The 20,100-nt window shown below is 57.7% G+C and overlaps 1 protein-coding gene across 2 annotated transcripts in view; it reads right to left on the reverse strand.

Annotated features, from left to right (window-relative positions):
* Positions 1-222: 222 nt before the first annotated feature.
* The window catches only part of TAB1 (TGF-beta activated kinase 1 (MAP3K7) binding protein 1), a 31,798-nt gene continuing 11,920 nt past the window's right edge, over positions 223-20,100 (reverse strand). Inside the window, exons 1-11 of one of the 2 annotated variants that reach the window (XM_025882023.2) lie at positions 19,672-19,836; positions 17,604-17,740; positions 17,083-17,236; positions 10,620-10,706; positions 9,959-10,097; positions 8,847-8,960; positions 8,148-8,259; positions 6,090-6,234; positions 4,074-4,296; positions 2,830-2,992; positions 223-1,268 (exon numbers count right to left, since the gene is read on the reverse strand). In XM_025882023.2, the coding sequence (XP_025737808.1) occupies positions 1,061-1,268; positions 2,830-2,992; positions 4,074-4,296; positions 6,090-6,234; positions 8,148-8,259; positions 8,847-8,960; positions 9,959-10,097; positions 10,620-10,706; positions 17,083-17,236; positions 17,604-17,740; positions 19,672-19,746 (1,557 nt within the window). In that variant the 5' untranslated portion in view covers positions 19,747-19,836 and the 3' untranslated portion in view covers positions 223-1,060. Of the gene's footprint in view, positions 1,269-2,829; positions 2,993-4,073; positions 4,297-6,089; positions 6,235-8,147; positions 8,260-8,846; positions 8,961-9,958; positions 10,098-10,619; positions 10,707-17,082; positions 17,237-17,603; positions 17,741-19,671; positions 19,837-20,100 lie in introns of those variants that run through there. The other variant, XM_025882024.2, reaches the window with a different exon arrangement.

Below are 20,100 nucleotides of genomic sequence, written 5' to 3' on the forward strand. Positions count from 1 at the left end.
CTGGGCCCGCAGGAACGGCGCTGCCAGTCTCTGCCCTCCAAAGGCTGAGAAGGCGTGCTCTCGGGGCCTGGGCTGGCCCGGTCCCGTCCCCAGGCATAAGAGTGGGGCGTGTCTCTGAAGCCCCCAGTCACCCAGGGCACCTGGTATCCAAGAACCTCCTTCCCACTGTTCTTTCAAATGCGCCCCCCGCCCCCGGCCTGACTCTTGACCCGTTTTCTAATCGTAGTGGCTCCCCAACCTGTGGTGGTGAAGGGAAAACAACGCAGCACCGGCTCCCCCCGATCCGGGGCCCCCCCCGCTCCTGGAGGAGCCTGACAAGAGCGGCCACGTCCTCACCTCTCCTGCACCCCCATGTCTGGGGGGGGCCAACCACACCCAGCCTACCCCCTCCAGTGGGCTCCAGGACCAGTGCTCCCCTTGGACCCGTCCCCTCTCGGTCCTTTTCACTTGACCTGCCCCTGTGTAGTCACCCAGGTTCCCCACGCTTCCCTTGGCCTTCCTGAACACTGACTACTGGCAACAACTTGGGAAGGCCCAGGGGGGCCATCCCCCACAGGGATGGGCGCAGGCTTCGAAGGTGCAGGTGCCACACGGGGCTCCACTCTGGAGGCTGAGGAAGGAAGGGGGGAACCCCCAGCCCGGGCTGCAGGGGCAGAGAAAGCGGCGGCTGCCGGACCCATGGCATGCTGGGCCGCGGAACACCTCGCGCTCTGCCGCACACGGCAGCCCCCACCCCCACCCCCGGCCAGTGCGGCTTCTACCCTGAGCCGTCTGTCCGAGAAACAGCAACGGTCCTGGCTGAGTCTGCCTGAGGGAGGGGCCTCCAGCCCCCCACTGCCGGTGCCGCGGCCAGGGCCGGTGTGCAGGGCTGCTCTCCAGGAGAACGTTCTCTGCAGCACCGAGGACGGCGGGGTGCGAGCGTGGTGCAGGCTGAGGACCGGGCGCTCCCTGGGCCCGCACGGCAAAGGCAGACCACAGGAAAAGGCCCATCCGGCCCCAGAGCTCTGGGCCCCCTTGTCCCCAGGCCTGGTCCTGCTCGGGCCACATCCCCCAGCCGGGGCTATGGTGCCGTCATCACGCTCTGCTCGCCATGGTCCACGCTCCAGAGGCGGTAAAACTCAGCAAAGTCCACGTAAGGCTCCACACGGCCGCCCTCGCCAGGCGGGAGGGAGTGCACGGGCCGGGAGCGGAAGAGGCCCCCGTCCGAGCTGGAACTGCTGCTGTGTGTGTGCGTGGTGGTGGACTGCAGCGTCAGGGTCGGGCTCTGGCTGTGGGGACCGCAGGGGACAGGCAGTCAGGAACAGAGAGGCCCCTCAGGCCACGAGAGCCAGCCCGGTCAGATGTTCTTAAGGGCTGAGGAAAACTCAAACGTATTTTCCAAGCTCTAGCTCTACATGGCTCCTTAAGTTAATTAGAATTTAATAGAACGGATCACTCGGTTCAAGGGCTTGATCACCACGCATCCGAGTGGCTACAGTCTCGGACACAGAACATCTATCTCCCCTCAGAACAGTGCTGAGCTAGAGGCGATCCACTCCAGCCTCTCCAAATCCCACTGACCACAGGCAGACAAGGGCTCTTCTCCCCAAAAACTGGCTGGGTGGGACAGGCCCCCTGTTGTCAGAGCTCCCTGGGCACCCGGCTCTGTCACAAAGCACCTCACAGCCGGGCATTACCTGCGAGCCTGCCGTCCCACACACTCCTAGCACTGCCCGGAACCCAGCCCTGGCCGACCCACAGTGGGGCCCACCTAACACCCAGACACAGGCTGAAGGGAAGGGGCCGTTTAGGGTCCCCAGGAGCAGAGGTACGGCAGGATGGCTGGTTCTCCTGCCTGGCCTGGGACCCGTGCTGTCCCGCTCTGCCTCTGTGGACACTGCTGGTGGTTTCCTGCGGGCAGCCCTGCAGTTGGGATGCCCACCACTCGGCTGCCTGGCAGGCCCCTCTGGCCCCCAGCAGCAGCAGCTCTGGTGGCAGTGGGGGCAGGGAGCCGGAAGGCCCCCTGGGAGGCCGAGGCCAACAGCACCACTCCCTCCTGGGCGGCCCTTCCAATTGGCCACATCCTCTGAGTGGGCTGGGTGTGGCATCCCTATTATTCTGCGCAGGGCTGGAATGTGGAAACCAGATCCCGGTCCCCTGGGGTGGTGGGGTTGGGGGGGGTGGACATTCCACAGAAGGGAAGCGGCTGGAGGGACACAGACCTGTGAGGCAGGTCTGCAGCGAGGGGGCCAGACGGCTCACCCCTAGACTCTGGGCCTCCTACTGCCTCCGCCCCCCCCCCCCCCCGCGCCTTAAACTAGACGACTCACTCTAAAGCTAAAATGGGACGCTTGAGTCAGAGCACCGGCTGTGACCAGCCAGCAAAGGCCAAACAATGTCCCCCAAGCATGGATGCCACCGGGGAGGCTCCGAGATGGGGAGAAGATGGGAGAAGAGAAAAGAACAGGAGAACCTTCCCATTAAAGGAACACGAACCTGTGGGGCCCACGGGAAAGCACAAACAGCAGGCTGTCCGCATTAGCGGCCTGTCTCCTCCCAGCCCGCCTCGCCCACTCTGCCCCCGAACCTCCACTCCTCCCAGGTCTGGGTTCAGTGAGCTGCTGGAACCTGCAGGGCTGCCTCCTCCTGCCTCCGGGTCTGGGGAGGACCCCCAGGGATGGAGCTGGAGGATGTGAGAGGCACAGGACCCCAGCGCACCTCACCCAACATCACTCGACCCCAGGACTTGGCCCCGTGGCCACTTATGTCCAGGTACTGAGGGCTGTCCCAGGAGGCAGGCTGTCCCAGGAGGCAGGCCTGTGGGAGGCTGCGGGCGGGGTGAGGGCTTACTTGGTGAGGGTGGGAGTGGCTTCGTCCAGGGTGGACGCGCTGTGGGCCCCATTGAGCAGCTGGCCCTGGGAGGGCATGACGAGGGACAGGGTCACGCTGGTCTTGCTGGTGCTCTGGGCACTGGAGTACGGCACGGAGACGGGGTACACACGTCCTCCTGCAGCTTGGGGAGGAAGAGAGCGGAGGGCCGCAGGGAGTGGCTGAGGGGAGATCCCTGGGGTGCTGGGAACAGGGCTGCTGTGGGGCCTGCTGGGGGCAGTGTCTGAGGGGCCGAGTAGGTGGGCAGCGGCCAGGCCTGGCTCCCGACACCGCCCCTTGGGACAGTGAAGGGATGTCTGTCTCAGGGCAGACTCTACCAGACAGCAGCGGCGGCAGGGGCGGGGGGGGTTTCATCTCAGCAACAAAGCACCAGTGGTACTTAAAGCAGGAGGAGCGCATGCACTGAGCTGCCTCGAGGAAAGGGTTACTGCCAGGCTTCCCATGGTGCTCTCAGCCGAGGGGTAAGCTGAGGTTGGCCCAGCAAAAATCTGGTTGCAAAAACAAGTTAGAGAAAATCGGGTGACCCCGGTGTCTGTGGGGAAACAAATCCACTGCTCGCACGCTAAGCCCTGCTTGTCTGAAAAAAGAAAAGGAAACACAGCCCCTAGGAATTGATGGTCTTGACACTGAGCAGCCCTGGGAGAGAAACAGAAAAGGATCAGCACCTCTCTTCCTGAGCAACCTGATCACAGAATTACAAAGGCAGAAAATAAGGCGTCTCAGCCTCACCCCCGACAAGGACCAGGGACAGAGCCAGGCTTCGGGGGACCCTCTGTCCACATGTCTAACCTCACCTCCCTCTCTTCCTTCCAGAGCCTCAGCTCCTCAGTAAAAGGGGGTGCCACCTGAGCCTCGGGTTTTCAGGAGGCCTGAGGGAACTCTGTGGACCCGGTAGACACCCAAGCAGTGGCAGCTACCATCCCTATTCTGTGGCCTTGTGGCTTGGCAAAGCGCTTGTTCACGCACTCAGGCCTTTCGGAGGCCTGCCGGGCAGGTGCTAGGATCCTCATTTCACAGGCAAAAGGGAAAAAACAACAACAACAACAACAAACTCAGATCAGAAAGCTTAAAAGACTCTGAGACCAGATTAGAATGGTTCCAAGCCAGGCCTCTGGCTCCACGTCCACTCCAGGCAGCAAGGCCCACCCCAACCCCGGGCCCGGCCGGCCTCCTCAGGTAGCTCCCCGTCTACGCTGCACACATACCTGGGGCCGGGGACGGTGTGGGCTGGCTCATCTCGCCCAGCGGGTAGCCAAAGTTCCTCACCAGCAGGGTCATGTCCTCATGCCTCGGGCAGAACTTGGCACGCTCGCCGCCGCTGGCAAATGTGTCCCCATGGATGCGCTTCACCCGGTCCACCACGGCCTGGGCCACGGCATCCAGGGAAGTCTGCTTGGCGAACTCTGTGTCGATCATGGCGGCGATCTCCTGGGGAGAAGGGGGAGCTGGTGAGGAACAGGGAGGGGGCGCCCAGGACTGCAGCCCACGACTTCAGAGCTGAATCCGGATGCTTAGGGGGCATCAGCCAAGCAGGTGAAGGAAGTCTTCACCAGCCAAGCCTGTAATCCGAGCTTTTCAAGGTATTCAGGATAATTCTTCTGGAACTTTCTCATTAGAAAAGGTGTGACCTTGTGATCTCTCCAATTGTTGGCTTCCACACCAATAAAATGGGGGATAATATCCGCCTCGCTGGGTTATTAGGAGGATTAAATTGCACAGTGGATGGGAGGGCACTCTGGAGACCACAAAAAAGCCTGGTACGAATTGCTGTTATTATTAGGTTTACTTTCCTGGAACAAACTTACTGTAGACTACATTACACCATTTTTGTTAGAAATAGGGAATACAGAATGAAGACGGGGCTCAGAGAAGTCCACTATCCAGTTTATTCTAGAACCCAGCAAAAGCCACTGGGTAATTCTTTGGCGAAGACCAAAAACAAGGAAAAGAGGAAAAAAAAAAAATCACACTGACAATAAGTTCACAAACACAAACTCCTCCACATGATGGCTAGCCTGAATCTCTTGGAGGTAGGAGAGCTGGGGCAGGTCACAGATGACCCAAGCCCCATCTGGGCCCATCACTGACCAGCCATCACCTCAGAACCTCAGGCAAGCCCCTGAACTCCATGAGCCCCATGTTCCCCAACTCGACGTGGGCAGTGAGCCCCTGCCTCCTGGGTTACACGGCCACTGGCAGGAACGGTAAGACAAAATGGATGAAAAACCTTGAACATGGGTTATCAGGAGACAGGCGCATGAGACATTTTCCTCCTGATTTTTAATTAAAAAGAGGACAAAGCAGAAAAGGTTACTTTCCAGGGGCGCCTGGGTGGCTCAGTCGTTAGGCGTCTGCCTTCGGCTCAGGTCATGATCCCAGGGTCTTGGGATCGAGCCCCACATCGGGCTCCCTGCTCTGTGGGAAGCCTGCTTCTCCCTCTCCCACTCCTCCTGCTTGTGTTCCTTCTCTCACTGTGTCTCTCTCTGTCAAATAAATAAAATCTTAAAAAAAAAAAAAAAAAGAAAAGATTACTTTCCCACAGGAAGCACAAACGGAAGGAGACCCACAACCTGAATTCACTATCCAAGGTCAGGAAAGGGCAGCTTCCCTTCAAAATCATCCTTGAGGTGACTGTCTCGAAGCCACAGCGTTAGGGACAATTGTCTGGCACGTGTGCTCTCAGCACAGGAAAAATAAGTGGGTCCCACTGGCAGGGGACCTAAGCTTATCACACCTCGATCTCACCACAGCCCCCAAAAGGCAGATGTTATCACCCCCTGTGTCAGGGAGGAAGAGCAAGCTGTGAGCGAGTGCAGCTCAGAGGCGAAGGGAAGGGAGAGGAGAGGAGGGGAGGGGAGGGGAGGGGAGGCGGAGGGAGGCTCAGGCTCAGGCCATACCCTCTGGGCCCTCCTCCTTGGACCCGGGCCCTTCTCAGACACACTCCAGAGCAATGTGCCCCTGGAAATTCACTTCCAGGGGCCCTGGGGACAGACCCTGCTTCAAGCCCAGGACAAGCACGGCTTTTGGGTGGGATGGGTGTTCTCAGAGCGCTGGACATTTTCTTCCCCCAGCTTTGAACGCACAGAAGCTGTCTGGTGAGGGCATTTGAGAACCGGAGCTCTGGGTCCCTCCGTGGAGCGAGCAGGAGGGCTGCCTGGGTCCCCAGGGGAGCACACCGCTCTGCGGGCTGGCTGGCGGCGCCCTGCCCGAGCCGGGCTCACCTGGTTGGCCTGCCCGGGCCCATGGGCAGCCTCCAGAGCCTTGTAGAGCCCCTCCGACATCAGCACCAGGAAGCCAGTCACCCCATCCAGGGGCTGCGCACCATGGATTTCGGGCTCCGCGATAATCGGCTTGGACTTGGCGGCACTGTGGGAAGAGAGTGTGGGGAGAGCTGTGCTTGGAAGGGCCCCAGGAGACATTGCTTCTGCTGAAGGCAAGAATCCACCCAGGATGTAAAGTAAAATGCACATGTTAACAAGAGGAAAAGAAACAGAGGAAAGAGAAAACCAGAAAAACAGACCTATCTTCTGAGGGTGGCTCCTGACGTAAAACTCTGAGGGCCCGGAGGGCCAGTGTGGCCGCTGGGGTCAGGACGGTGAGGGTCGTCGGGTGCCTGATCCTGGCCCCGGGCCCCATCCCCTGTCCACAGCGCCCGGGCGGTGGCAGGAGGGACAGCACGAGGGTGGGGATCACTTTTAGAAGCCCACTTCTCCCGGGCTCCTCCAGAACGAGTATCCACGCATACCCCACGTCCACTCCCCAGGTGCACGGGGACCCTTCACTGAAGCACTGGCAGAGCCAGAACGTCACAGAGCTCCAACACGTGCGCACGCAGAGCCAAGTCTAAGACGTTCCTGGCAAAAGCACTTGGAAGAGCAGAGTCTGGAAATATCCTGCGTGCCCATGAGTAGGGGCCGGCGAGCGCCGCTGCAGGCCCGCTCCGGGCCCCTGGGAGCCGTTTCAGAGAGCGCCGCCAGCCTACCCTGCGCTGCGCAGGGGGGAGGACAGCATCCATCGGGAATCGAGGGGGGTGCAGGGCGCTGGAAAGGGTAGGCCAGCCCCTGTGGGCGTTTTGGGAAGGGGGCTACCCCCCCGCAAACACACCCCCACACACATGTGCACAGGAGCTCCGGGGCAGGATGCGGGAGAGACCAGCAGCTTCTGGGGAACGAGTCCAGGCTCGGGGTGGGCAGAAAACTTACTTTTCACTGTGTATCCCTGGCGCTATCTAAATTGTTTTGAACCACATATGTACTTCCCAATTAAGCAAACAGAACCCCACAACTTAAGAGACAAAAGTTTCCAAACTCAACTGCCTAAATCTTGTGAGAGTAAGGAGTTGTAATCATGCTTTCTAGGCCATGAGGAGTCTGGCTCCGATGCTGGGGACTTTGGTATGATCCCTCAAAGCTCTCTCTGGTTGTGACGGCAAATGCTGTAATGGGCAACACACACCTCCCGGTCCCCCCCAACACCTCATACACCCAAACCACACCCCCACATACATACCACAACCCCCCCACACCCCACACACACCCCACATATATACCACGCCCTTCCACACACCACAGATATACACACACACCCCCCCCACATGTCTATTTCCCAATCAATATTAAGGACGTTGCTCTGGATTCAGGACGCCTGGGTTCAAGTCCTGCCTCAGCCCCTGCTAGCCCTGTGACCGGGCAGGCTCCCTGATGTCCCTACAGCTGTTTCCTCAGATGAACACACCTTTGGGGCAACAACAGTACCTACCTCACAGGGCCGGAGTGAGGACTGAGTAAGACTGTGTGTAAAGAGCTGGGCACAGGCTTGGCACAATAACGGCCCACAATCATCACTGCTGCCCATTTGCTGCTGTGAGCCCTGGGTGGCACCCGGAAGGGAACTGTCCTCGGAGGGCCGTGTCCGCTTTGTCTCGCACCTCTGCCCCAGGCCCAGCCCCAGGCAGCACTGACCAGCAGGCCTGTGGGCTGTCCCTACCCACACCTGGTGGCTCGTGCCAACGCTGGTCACTCCTATCAGGCCCTGTGGCACTGGCTGCTGCCCTTGGCTTTGACTCAGCTCCCCAACCTGACCCCTTGCCAGCCCAGCTCTCCGGAACCCCCACTCCCGGCCTGTTGGGTCTAGGGCCACACACCAACCTCTCCGGGAGGAAGAAAAGTCTTGGGCTCTCAACTACCTCAGCTGCATCTTTGTGTCCCTAGAGCCTAAAATCTGGTTCTGCCCAGACCCTCTGGCCTTACAAACAGGGGACAGCTAGGCCGGCTGCCTACCTGAGTAGGTCGATGTCAGTGTAGCCGTATTTGACCTTGTAATCCCCGATGCGTCTGGTGCTCTCCTGCCCACAGATGATCCCCACTTGCTTGATCTTTCCTGCATCTAAACCTGCCAGAGGGAGAACAGGACAATCCCAGATCCTGTTCATCATGAAGAACGAAAAGAACGGCATACAGACATAGCCCCCAAAACAAGGCAAAGAGAACCCCCTGAACGGAAAATGAAGTCACATCAGGGCACCCTAGGGAGCAGCTCACACGAAGAGCCCCAGTGCCCTCAGTGCCCAGCCCCACCAGAACGCCCCCTCCCGCAGAGGCCCTGGGCAGGGAGGGAGCGGCTACGCTGTGGTGGCTGCAACCTTGGGACTTCTCTGGCCTCTTAGTCTCTAGCAATCATAGTACCTACTGCATGCTCAGTACTCTTAGAAGCACTTTCCACATAAGGGCTCTTAACCCTCATGATGCCCTGCGGCAGGTGTTACTACGATCCTCTTTACACAGATGGGGAAACTGAGGCACAAAAAACTTCCAAAATTCTGAACATCACCAGCTAGTAAGGGGCAGAGCTGGGATCCAACCCCAGGCAGGCTGGTCCCAAGCCCAAGGTCAGCGCCTGAGCACTTCACTCCTCTCCCTACACAGCACCCAGAAGAGGACAGAGGGTGAGCCATGGGGGCCGGCCCCACGCTGACGCACCCAGCTGAGAGAGGCGGAAGAGCTCGTCCTCATTCTCTGTGGTGTGGTCCACATTCAGCTGGGTCACCTGCAGCCCGTCCACCGTGGATTTGCATAGAAGGGCACGATTTGTACCTGCAGGAGAATTTGAGAAGCTGAGCCAAGTCTGCATAAGGGGAGGATACGGGGAGGAACAGACGTGTTGAGCGGAGGGAGAGAGAGGGAGGGAGAGAGAGAGAGAGAGAGAGAGAGAGAGAGAGAGAGAGAGAGAGGAGGCAGGCATCTCACACAGGGAAATCCTTGGAACGAGCAAAGCAAATAGGCTGAGACCACTGGGGTGAGACACCAGTCAGGGCATGCTGCTGATATTAAGGAATCAGGTTAAACTTTCCCAGTGTCATCCTAGGATAACTATGATTTTACTAGGAGACCTTCTCTCTAGAGAGACGTACTGAACTATTTACAAAGAGATAACATGACATGATGTCTGGGGTTCATGGGGACAAAGGGGTGGAGAGGAAATGAGACTGGTCTCGCGGGGGTGACTGCTGGGGCTGGGGGATGGGCACACACGGGTGTTCACTCCCTGCTTTTCACCCTATCTTTTCACATTTTTGAGTTCTGTCCACAATGAAATCTTAAGGAAAAGGGGGATATTATCAGTGGGGTCTCTACACTGCTCCTATAGTAATCTGCACCCTGTGGGTAGGACCTTCTTGGGTTCCCAGATGGCCTCTTCTTTGCCCACAAGTCCAAATATCCTCATGGCCCCTCACCCAGCCCATCTCGCCACCCTTCCTGGGATGCCGAGTGGGTCTTCCACAGCCAGGCGACCTCTTCCAGAAGAGGAAGCCACTGAGGTGACCCAGAGAGGGGACACAACTCGCCCATGGCCAGTTGGGGGCAGAGTGGGGACGAAAGCCGGGAGACCCGCCTCCTAGCCGGTACCGCTAACTCCCCGCACTGGGACTGGGGCATTCCTGTGCAGAAATAGGGAAACGGACCCCATGGCCCCAGGAGACACGGGCTGGAGGGCTTACGTGTCTGGGAAGCAGACTGTCCAAAGAACACACAGACCTTGAGGCTGATCTCTTGCCCAGCACTCCCCGCCCTGGGACACGTAGGTGGCTCACCGACATTGGCGACGTAGAGCTTGTTGTTGAGCAGGACCGCCACGACGGCCATGGCTCCTCCCGAAATCTCCCTCTCCAGTGCCTTGAGTCTTTCGAGGATCTTCTGATACTGAGGAGGCAGCTGGTGCTGAGGGACACCCTACAGGCCAGCATCAGGGGGTCAGAGCAGGCTGGGTCCTCGGAGACCATCTCACCAGCTGCCCCTCCCTTAAAAGGCAAGGATCCGAGGGCCTGGCCAGGATGAAGCCGTGCTGCGGCTCAAGGGCAGGCTTCTCGCAGGAAGGCCAGACATGACCTTACTCGTCCTGTCAGTTCTGGAAGTGCCGGGGGCGGGTGGGGGGGGGGGGGTGATGAGGGCTTATGGACAGGTTCAGGTCGAGGACTGAGCTGGAAGGGGCTTTTCTCACATCCTTCACTGCCCACCCCTATGCCGAACCCAAGTGAAGCTGCCCACAATGGGCCAGGGAGGCCCCTCGGGGGGGGGGGGTGCCTCTGCAAACGCACTGTTGCCCAGTCCCTCAGTCAGGAACTATCCCCCTAATTCCTGCCGCTCTGGCCCAGTCATGTCAATGGCTGGGGAGTGACATGGCAGGTAAGTCCCTGCTCCTCACAAAGCTGGGCCTTGGGGTGCTTCCCTGGGGTAACAGGCTGGGGAGATCACCTCTGGCAGCTGGGACTGGAGGCTCGCCTTCTCAGCCAACGCATCATCAATGGACTCCAGGAAGCTCCTTTCTACCACATCGAAGGCCTGGAGGCAAAGAGACAGGGAGGGGGATCAGGGAAAAGGCCAGTTCAAAATACCATTGTCACCAGATACTGAAATGCCTATTAATAGTGACAAATTCTGGGGGCGCCTGGGTGGCTCAGGTGGTTGAGCAACTGCCTTAGGCTCAGGTCATGAGTCCAGGTCCCAGGATGGAGCCCCGCGTCTCCCTGCTCGGCGGGGAGCCTGCTTCTCTCTCTGCCCCTCCCTCCTACTCTGCTCTCTCTTGCTATCTCTCTCTCTCTCTCTCTAATAAATAAATAAAATCTTAAAAAAAATAGTGACAAATTCTGTACGAACTGCAGGCCATCACGTGATAGGGGCTTCACAGGTAGTACTGCAAGGCCTGTGGTTCCCACAGAGCCGTGTCGGACAGAGACGTCAGCCCCATGGGGCTGGAGCCTTCTAGGTAGCCCTGCAGAGACCAGAGAGGCAGGAGCCCGCAGAGAGGTTCCGAGCAAGACTTGGAATCAGGCCACCCGGGGTGAATCCCAGCTCTGCCACTTGTCCGCCGGGCAGTCTCCATGTCATCCACGAAGGAGACAAGTGCTGCTCTGGGGGGCGGGGGGGGGGTGGGCACTGAGATAATCCACCCTGCGCACCCAGCACCTGGCTCAGCGGGAGCCAAGGGCAGTGACACCTCGTATCATCACTACATCCTGCCAGTCAACTGCCCGTCAGCCGGTCACACTGCTGCCTTTCAGGGGGTAGGGGGATGGGGGAACCAGCCGAGAATCACTGGCGCGGGGCCCTGAAGCCATGGAGGCCCTCTGGCCCAGGTGCTGAGGCTGGAAAATGGCCGGGAACACTGTTTTCGAGGAACAGGAATCCATCCTTCTCACTGAAAACTAAGTGCCTCTGGACGTGCTTCCGAAAAGAGACGCCAGGAGGAAAACCTCCAGAACATCAGCAAGCAGAAAGCAGAATTGGCCAGTGAGTCCCAGCAAACCCAAAGTGAGGAGGCAAGGCCCAGGGCTGCCTGCAGCCCCAAGAAGCTGAGCACCTAAGCCTCAGCTGGAGGAAAGGGATCATCCTAAATTACCATTCCTCAGCCCTCTCCCACCACACCCCTTTGTCCAAGGTACATCCCTGATGCCCCTCTCCCCAGGAGGATCCCTCCAGAGCCCACCCAGCCACTCATGGGGAAGGACTGCAGCTGGCTGCCTGGTCCCGGACTCTGGGGGTGTAGGGAGCCTGTGTGATGGGAACAACTTTGGAGAAAAACAACTTTGCCTTTGAGCGGCTGCCTACATGTCTGACAGTGTGACAACCCTGCTCCTAACCAGAGTCTGGACTCTTAGATAAGGGCCTGAGCTCAGGAGTCCCACCCAAAATTCCTGCTTCGCAGTTCCTGGGGCACCTTTTAAAATAACCACGTAGAGTTAAGGCTATGAGAGTAGTGACCTCCACCCCAACCACCTCGTTAGTAACAGGTGCGGGCTCCCGACCCGGGATGGAGGACTGTCCACCCACCCACCCCTGCTCAGTGGCGCCCTCTTGCTTCTAGGATCTGTAAGTAATAATAAATCTGTGGCACGTGAGATTGCACCTTGGGTCAGAACAGTCCTGTGGGTCTCCCGTCCCCAGAGGGGTGCCTGGAGGCTGAGGGAGCTACCTGCCAACCTCATGACATCATCTTAATTCAATATACCTGCTCTGGCTTCGCAGCACAACTGGTGACAAGGATGGGATTGGGGGTGGGGGCAGTCTGTCCTACATGATGCCTGGGAGCTGTGAATGGCTTGCTAACTTCCTCCCCCAGACTGATCCGGTTCTCCGGGAAGGAACCACTGCTTGCTGGCCGGCCGTCTGTGGTGTTGCCTGGCACCAAGCCGGGTGCTGCCCCAAATGCCCACCTGAAATCGTTCGTGCTGTAAAAGGTCAGGCTCCCCTGCAGAGACCTGCCAGCAGGCCCCGATCTGAGGTGGATGTGTTTCCCATTCGTCTCTAAATGAGACCCCACTGGGTGGCTGGTCTGGAGGTGACTGGTTATAATCACAGGTGAAAGTCGAGCCCCAGTGAGCTAACTAGGACAGTAGGGTTCTGCCTCTTTCCCAGCAGGGGCACAGGCTATACGGCCCCTGGGAGCCAAGGAGAGTTCCCCCAGATTAGTGCCAGAAAAGGGAGGCTGGCTGCTGGGGCCGCTGTGCTGGTGGTCGGGGCTGGCTGTTGAGCTTGGGCAGCCAGCCCTAACCGGTGGCACAGGCAACTCCACCAGGGGCATCACGGCACCCCGGGTCAGCGCCTTCTTTGTTGCTGTGTTCCCTGCTGTCACAAATCATCCCCCAACCCCAGGGGATACTGGGAGTCCCGTCCCTGGTGTGCTACAGCAGAACGAACCCTCACTAAAAGCGGGGCCCCTGAGCACACGGCTACCAGCTCCTCCCCAGTCCCCAGAGGCTGCAAAACTGCTAGGCTCTTGGAAAGCTCTGCTGAAACGGCCCGGGCCTTCCTGAGCGCCGTGGAGTGACAGGCCTCACCGAGCGCCGTGGTGTAACAGGCCCAACTGTTGCTGCTAAGTTCTCGGGGCTGGGGGGCCTTCCCAGACACGCTGGTGAGCGCTGCACCGGTGGAGCCGCTTCCCCGGACATATACCAGGCCACCCCAGAGCCAGAGGCGGCGGCACGAGTCAGGAAGGAGACAGCCGCCTAGGTGTTGAAGGAGACAACACCCAGGTGTTCCCGGCTACCTTCCATCGCACCAGCATGTCCAATGATGACCAGCGTGACCCGGAAATGGAGACCAGTAACTGTACCAGGTTGGCAATACAAGGTTTTCTAGAAACATTTGTTCAAAGTGGGGAGAAGGGTGCTGACTGACTCTTACGGGACTCTGAACTGGCTCCGAGCTGTTCTTTGCAGCGGCTGAGATGGGTCAGTTTGGCTAGCCTGGCCAACAACTCTAAAATTCATAATTGGTTAAAAAAACAAAACACCCAAGGTACTGAGGACCCATTTTATTAGAGACACCCTAGAGGACCCCCGGACTTGGCACCACAGGGCCTCCAAATGTGTCAAGCCACAAAGGCAGGAGACAGACAAAATCAAAAAAGGTGGCAGGCTCTGAGGAAGAGATCCCCGAAGGCTCAGGAGCCCTCCGAGATAAGGAAGAAGACACTCCGCCTCTCCTGACTCAGATTTAAGCCCAAATCTTGTTTGCCCCTACAGCCAGGAACCCAATGGAGGGGCCCGAGGAGATACGGAGGCTCCTGGGCCCCTTCTGGGTACCCACGGAGGGGTGGCCTGCAACCCTCCTGAGATGACCCACAGGCCTCTCTGGGTAGCTCCGGAGATCAGGGACCCTTCATGACTTGCTCTCAAGACGGCCAGGACACAAGTTAGAGGTCTTTGCTCAGGTGCTGTGTATGCTGTCACCTGCTGGCATGCCCGAGCCCCTACAGCAGGATCTGGATCCCAGGCCCTGCCCACGCCCCTGCCCCAGGGACCCAGCTGTCCCCTGGGGCCTGTCCCTCCTCCAGGAGACAACCATCCGTATACTTCTCTAATTACCCACTGGGACACATAAAGACATAAAGACATTTTACTGCTCTTGTGGACACTTCCTGGGAACCCTTCCCCACATCAGTGAGGGGCACCCTTTAAATGACAAGGCGTTAACAGGCAGGATATAGAAGGCGTTCAACCTCCATGGGATGGGATCCACCTGCAACACAGAGGTTGGGCTATTGCCCCACATAAAATTCAAGGGCCTTAATTCGTCCCGTAAAGGCAGGGAAATTCCACTTGAGCTAAACACCAATTGTGAACCATTCAGTCTCCCACCACACTAAGACAAGCCCGCCACGCCTTGCGTCTCCTCACACTTTGGAGGCAACACACACCACACTCTCCTCCTTTCTTTATCCAGGCACCAGCAAAGCAAGGAGAAGCTCCACAGCGAGTTCGAGCTTGAAAGCCCGCTGGCTCGGGGAACCTGGGTGGCTCAGTCCGTTAAGCGTCTGCCTTTGGCTCAGGTCATGATCCCGGGGTCCTGGGACTGAGCCCCACGTCGGGCTCCCTGCTCAGTGGGAGGCTGCTTCTCCCTCTCCCTCTGCCGCTTCCCCTGTGCTCACTCGCTCTCTCGGTCAAATAAAGAAATAAAATCTGAAGAAAAAAAAAAAAAAAGGAAAGCCCAATGGCTCAAAGGTCAACTCATCAAGCCCGCTCCCTTGTTCCCTCGGCTCCTTCTTCCAGGTGGCCTCGGCGTCCTGGGGACGACAGACTAACCACGGCCCCTCCTGGCTGCCTGTGGGCTTCCGGCCCAGACGGCTGCATGCCCTCAGAACCTCGGATTCTGGCTCCTTCGTGGGCTTTGTTAGCAACCGAGGCCCTCACGGACTAGGGCTGCCCTACTCACCTTCCTCACGATATCATAGATCAGGGACGGCTCCCGGCAGTGGCTCGACACCACTACAAATGCCAATTCGCCACAGCGGAAAGGGTCCCTTTGGGAACGGGCTAAATTCAGCAGGGCAGGTCTTACCCAGCTGCAGGAGGATGCGGCTTCCGCGCTCCTCAGCCCCCTGCCCACGGACCTTGGGGAAGCGGTGACAGAGCCACCACTGCCTGAGGCCCTGGCAAGCTGGGATAGCGAAGGGGGTCCGTGCGCCTCGTGGATGGCAGCGCCCCCACTGACTGTGGCAAGGCGGGGTCAGCTTGGCCTCCTCAGGACAAATGGCTGCACCGTGCACGGCTGCCCACGACATGCCTCTTGTCCATATTTTTACCGACTCCCACAGGCAGCTGCTCACAGGCTGGCGGTTTGGTCAGGCCAATGGCAGTGGGGTGACTTTCACATGCAAGGCTGACCCATCTGGGCTGTTCCAGTTTGGAGGGCACCAGGGTGATGAAGGTCACCCACACTAGAGCATATGCAAACACTAGCACACCAGAGGCTGTCTCTAAGCTCCAGATGGATTCCCTTGCCTGAATCCCAGTCACCACCCATTTGGGGCTCTCAAGCACAACCCTCCACTCCGAGGACAACTCCACCAGCTCTCCAACCCTCCACTCCACTGTTCCATACTCCTTCTTCCCTGGCCTAAGGGTCCTCTCTGGTCCCCCATCCCTTCCGGTCTTGGGGGAGCTGTGACCACAAGGGCCTGAGCTCCAGCAGGGGCACTGTGCCCCCACAGCGCTTCCAAAATGCACTGTTTTGAATTGCAAATTGTGCTACCAAACCAAAGGCCGGAAACTGCCATTCTTTGGGCCTGTGAGGGGACAAACCTCTTAGCTGCTGGCCAGTTGAATTCACTGGGCCACTTCCTCCATCGGTGGGCACGACCCGCTGCACTGTTACAAGTGTGGTACTGTACCGGCTCATGGCTGGCTACATCCACCTGGAACACCTCTGTGGGGCAGCAGTCTTTCTAAGTGCAACCTACCCCCAGCAAGGCCTCCTGACACCATGACTCAGATCCTCAGATCCAGGATCTCATGTTACTGTCCATATAACATAGCACTGGGCTCTCCAACAGGGCCTCCGTGGAACTTTCATCTCGAACACAGGCCTCTGGCATTGCTGAATGCCACAACGGGCTTTTAAAATCTTTGCTCCTTAGGACGCCTAGCTGGCTTAGTCAGAAGAGCATGTGACTCTTGATCATGGGGTTGTAAGTTTGAGCCTCACGCCCCACATTGGGTGTAGAGATTACTTTAAAAAAAATAAAATCGGGGCGCCTGGTGGCTCAGTTGTTGGGTGTCTGCCTTCGGCTCGGGTCATGATCCCATGACCCCCTGATGCGGGGAACTCGAGCCCCGCATCGAGTTCCCTGCTCAGCAAGAAGCCTGCTTTTCCTTCTCCCACTCCCCTTGCTTGTGTTCCCTCTCTTGCTGTCTCTCTCTGTCAAATAAATAAATAAAATCTTTAAAAAAAATAAAATAAAATCTTTTGGGGCGCCTGGGTGGCTCAATCAGTTAAGTATCTGCCTTTGGCTCAGGTCATGATCTCAGGGTCCTGGGATCGAGTCCCACACTGGACTCTCCGCTCAGCAGGGAGTCTGTTTCACCCTCTCCCTCTGTGCTCTCTCTCTCAAATAAATAAGTAAAATGTTTAAAAATAAATAAAATAAAATCTTTAAATAAATAAAATAAAATAAAAATAAGATCCTTGCTCCTTAAGTTACACAGCAGTAAACAGCTCCTAAACTTCCTCACTGCCCGGGGCCCTTACCACTTTAAATTCTAGGCCCCACGGCCATTACGCTCCTCACACCCTGCCACCGGGAAAGGCTCCCAGAGCGGGTTCCTCTGCAGGAGAAGGAGCCGGCAGCCCCTTCAGACCAAGCCTGGCTAACCCAGCACTTTGCAGTTGCCGGGCTGAGCTCCCGGGGGACCCGGTCAGCCAGCCCGAGCAACGCTACCTGCAGCAGCACGCGCCGCACGTCCGCCTCGGTGTGCTCGGCGCTGAGCTGGCCCAGCAGGAGCTCAGCAGACAGCCGCTGGGCCACGAAGCTGGTCACTCGGTTGCCATCATAGCCGTTGAAGACCCCGTACAGGAAGCAGTTGTTCTCACTCCTGCCAGAGAGAGGGGGAGCAGCTTGAGACTGGGGGCTTACAGAAGAGTGACACCAGTTCCCAAGCGGAGGGGAGGAGGGCCAGGATTGGGGGAGGCCAAAGACACAGCAGCGGTGGCTTCAGCTGCCCACCTGAGTCTCCCCACATTGACCTTCCTTCCCCGCGGGCATGGCCTTCTGGGACACTTCCCGCCCCCACGGTAGCAGGCCCTGGGTGGGTGTGAGGTCCAGCTGTGCAAGGGACAGCAGCAGGTGCCACCTCCCACATCTCAGTGGCGAGCCCCATTTGAGAGAGGTGCAAAACTGTGGCTTTTTCTTGCCCACAGACCTGCTTCCGATGCCCAGGGGGACACCGCCGGCACACTCACCTGAACTTGAGCCAGCTGTCCTCCGGTGGGTGGCTTTCAGTGCCCTTGCCATCAGCAGAGTAGCTGCGGTTGGAGGCCGAACCAACGCCAGAGAGGTGGCAGAGCGGCAGGTCATCTGTCCAGCTTGGTTGCTGTTCCTGAGAAGGACACCAGGAGACCGAGAAGTGTCACCTTCTCCCCCAGGACAGAGCCCTCACCTTCTTCCCCAACAAAAACTAGTAGCCCCAGAGCCCCGTGGACAAGGTTCCACTTCCTCCTGGAAAACAATGCTTGTACGAACAAACACCTACAGAAGGGCCTGCATGTTTTTATGGGTAGTCCACAATGTTTTTCTCCAGGAAACCTAGAAAAGCCTAGAGCTCCCAAATTCAAGGCCCAGCAGTGGTTGCCAAGCATGAGCTGGGTTACAAAACATGAGTGAGACACACGGGTGCAGCAAACTCTTGGTAGAAAGCTCTTTGGTAGCTCCCCACCTCTCCCTGCTGCGGCTCTGACGCCAGTCCCTCGGGCACCGGTTATAACTGGAGGTCTCCAGGCCCAGCCCCCAGAGTGGCCGATCCTGGTGGGGCCCAGGATACCAGCAACAGCAGATCCTCCAGGTGACTGACTGAGGCGGCCCGGATGGCACTGGAGAAACGGTCTTTGCGAGCAAGCCTCAGTCATGCTTCATGCCACTGGGGCCTCTGCCCCTGCTCCCTGCTCTGCTCCGGTGACCTCTTCCATCTGCTCCGTGCCACATCCTTCTCCACAAGTACAAGGCCCCCAGAGCCCCACTCTTTTCCCTCTGCATGAACAGACTCCTTATCCTTGTCTAGCAATTCTCCATGCCTTCGGGACTCTGGCTCAGCAGTCACCGCCTCCAGGAAGTCTTCCTTCAGGAAGACCACCCCACCCCCAGCCAGGGCTTGACTGATAGCCCTCCCATGCACTCCTATGACACGTGGCTCCCTCACTCTGGCCTGCCTGTGTCTGACTGCCCTTCTACCCCATGGATCCCAAACCAGACTGCTCAGTATCATCACCATGGAGCTTAGAACCTTACACGCACACGCAGGTGCACACACACCTGTGGCCAGGCCTGGCCCAAACACAGATTCTGAACTGCCTAAATCTCCCCGCAGTTCATTCTGAGCATCTGCATTTTTTAAGCCTCAGAAAACAACTCTGACACAGGGCCCTGGTGCAATCCACTGCTTCTCACTGACAGTCTCCCCAGAGCCGTCCCTACCCGAGTGTCAGCCCAGTTCACAGGGGCATTCCCAGGACCACCGGGCTGAACTACAGGAAACCGAAACAACTGGGAGAATAAAAAGTCAACTGCAAGGAGGACAAAGTTTGCATCGGACGCTGTACTGAAATATTAAACAGGCATGGCTACTGTGTGCGACTGCTCGCAAGGTAGCAGTCCGAGCCTTCAAAGGAGGCCGTGAAAACCACTTCGATGGGCTTTTGCAATCAGGTATGTAAAAGGCCTGGGGTTAGCTTGTGACTCTTGTGTCACCCCTTTGTAGCCACACCCTCCCCTAGCCCTGTGCTAGGCCACTACGTTGTCTTTTCAGTAATATCTTTGGTGAGGGGCGCCTGGGTGGCTCAATTCTTAACGTCTGCCTTCGGCTCAGGTCATGATCCCAGGGTCCTGGGATCGAGCCCCGCATCGGGCTCCCTGCTCGGCGGGAAGCCTGCTTCTCCCTCTCCCACTCCTCCTGCTTGTGTTCCCTCTCTCGTTGTCTCTGTCAAATAAATAAACAACATCTTAAAAAAAAAAATCTTCAGTGAAATTAAGCAGTACATGACTTTTTTTTCTTTTTGTGATAAAATGCATTTAGCAAAATTCACCATCTTAACCATTTTTAAGGGTATAGTTCGGGGTACTAAATATTCAGTGTTGTGCAGCCGGCCCCGCCACCCATCCCCATGGCTCTTTCCATCTTGTAAAACTGAAACTCTGTCCCCATCGAACACTAACTCCCCCTCCCCAGCCCCGGCACCCACCACTCCGCTCCTGGTCTCGAAGGGCATAACCTTTTGAGACGGGCTCCTCTCCCTCAGCACCATGCCTCAGAGATACCTGCCATAAGTTGCTGTGGCAGCAGGTTTGTCCCTTCATCACAGAGTTTTCCATCAGATGGATGCAGAAGCCCATCCGCTCATCCACTCAAGGGCATCTGGGCTGTTTCCAGTTTGGGGCAATTATGGAGGGCCGGTATGAACAGTCATGGGCAGGTTTTTGTGTGAACATGACCTTTCACATCCCTAGAGGAGGGATGAGATGGCTGTCTAATTTTGTAAGAAATTGCCAACTGTTTCCCAAAGTGGTGTACCATTTGCGCTCCCGCCAACAAATGCACAAGGAGAGTTCCAGGGGCTCCGCATCCTCACCACTGTAGCGTCTCCTTTGTTAAATGGAGACATTCTAGGAAGTGGGTAGTGCTAGCTCATCAGGGCTTTGATCTGCGTTTCCCTGGTGGCTAATAATGGTGTTAAGCATCTTTTCATG

The sequence above is a fragment of the Callorhinus ursinus genome, unplaced genomic scaffold (assembly GCF_003265705.2).
Source record: "Callorhinus ursinus isolate GAN/ISIS: 27379988/994484 unplaced genomic scaffold, GSC_fseal_2.0 scaffold48, whole genome shotgun sequence".
Classification (NCBI taxonomy): Eukaryota; Metazoa; Chordata; class Mammalia; order Carnivora; family Otariidae; genus Callorhinus; species Callorhinus ursinus.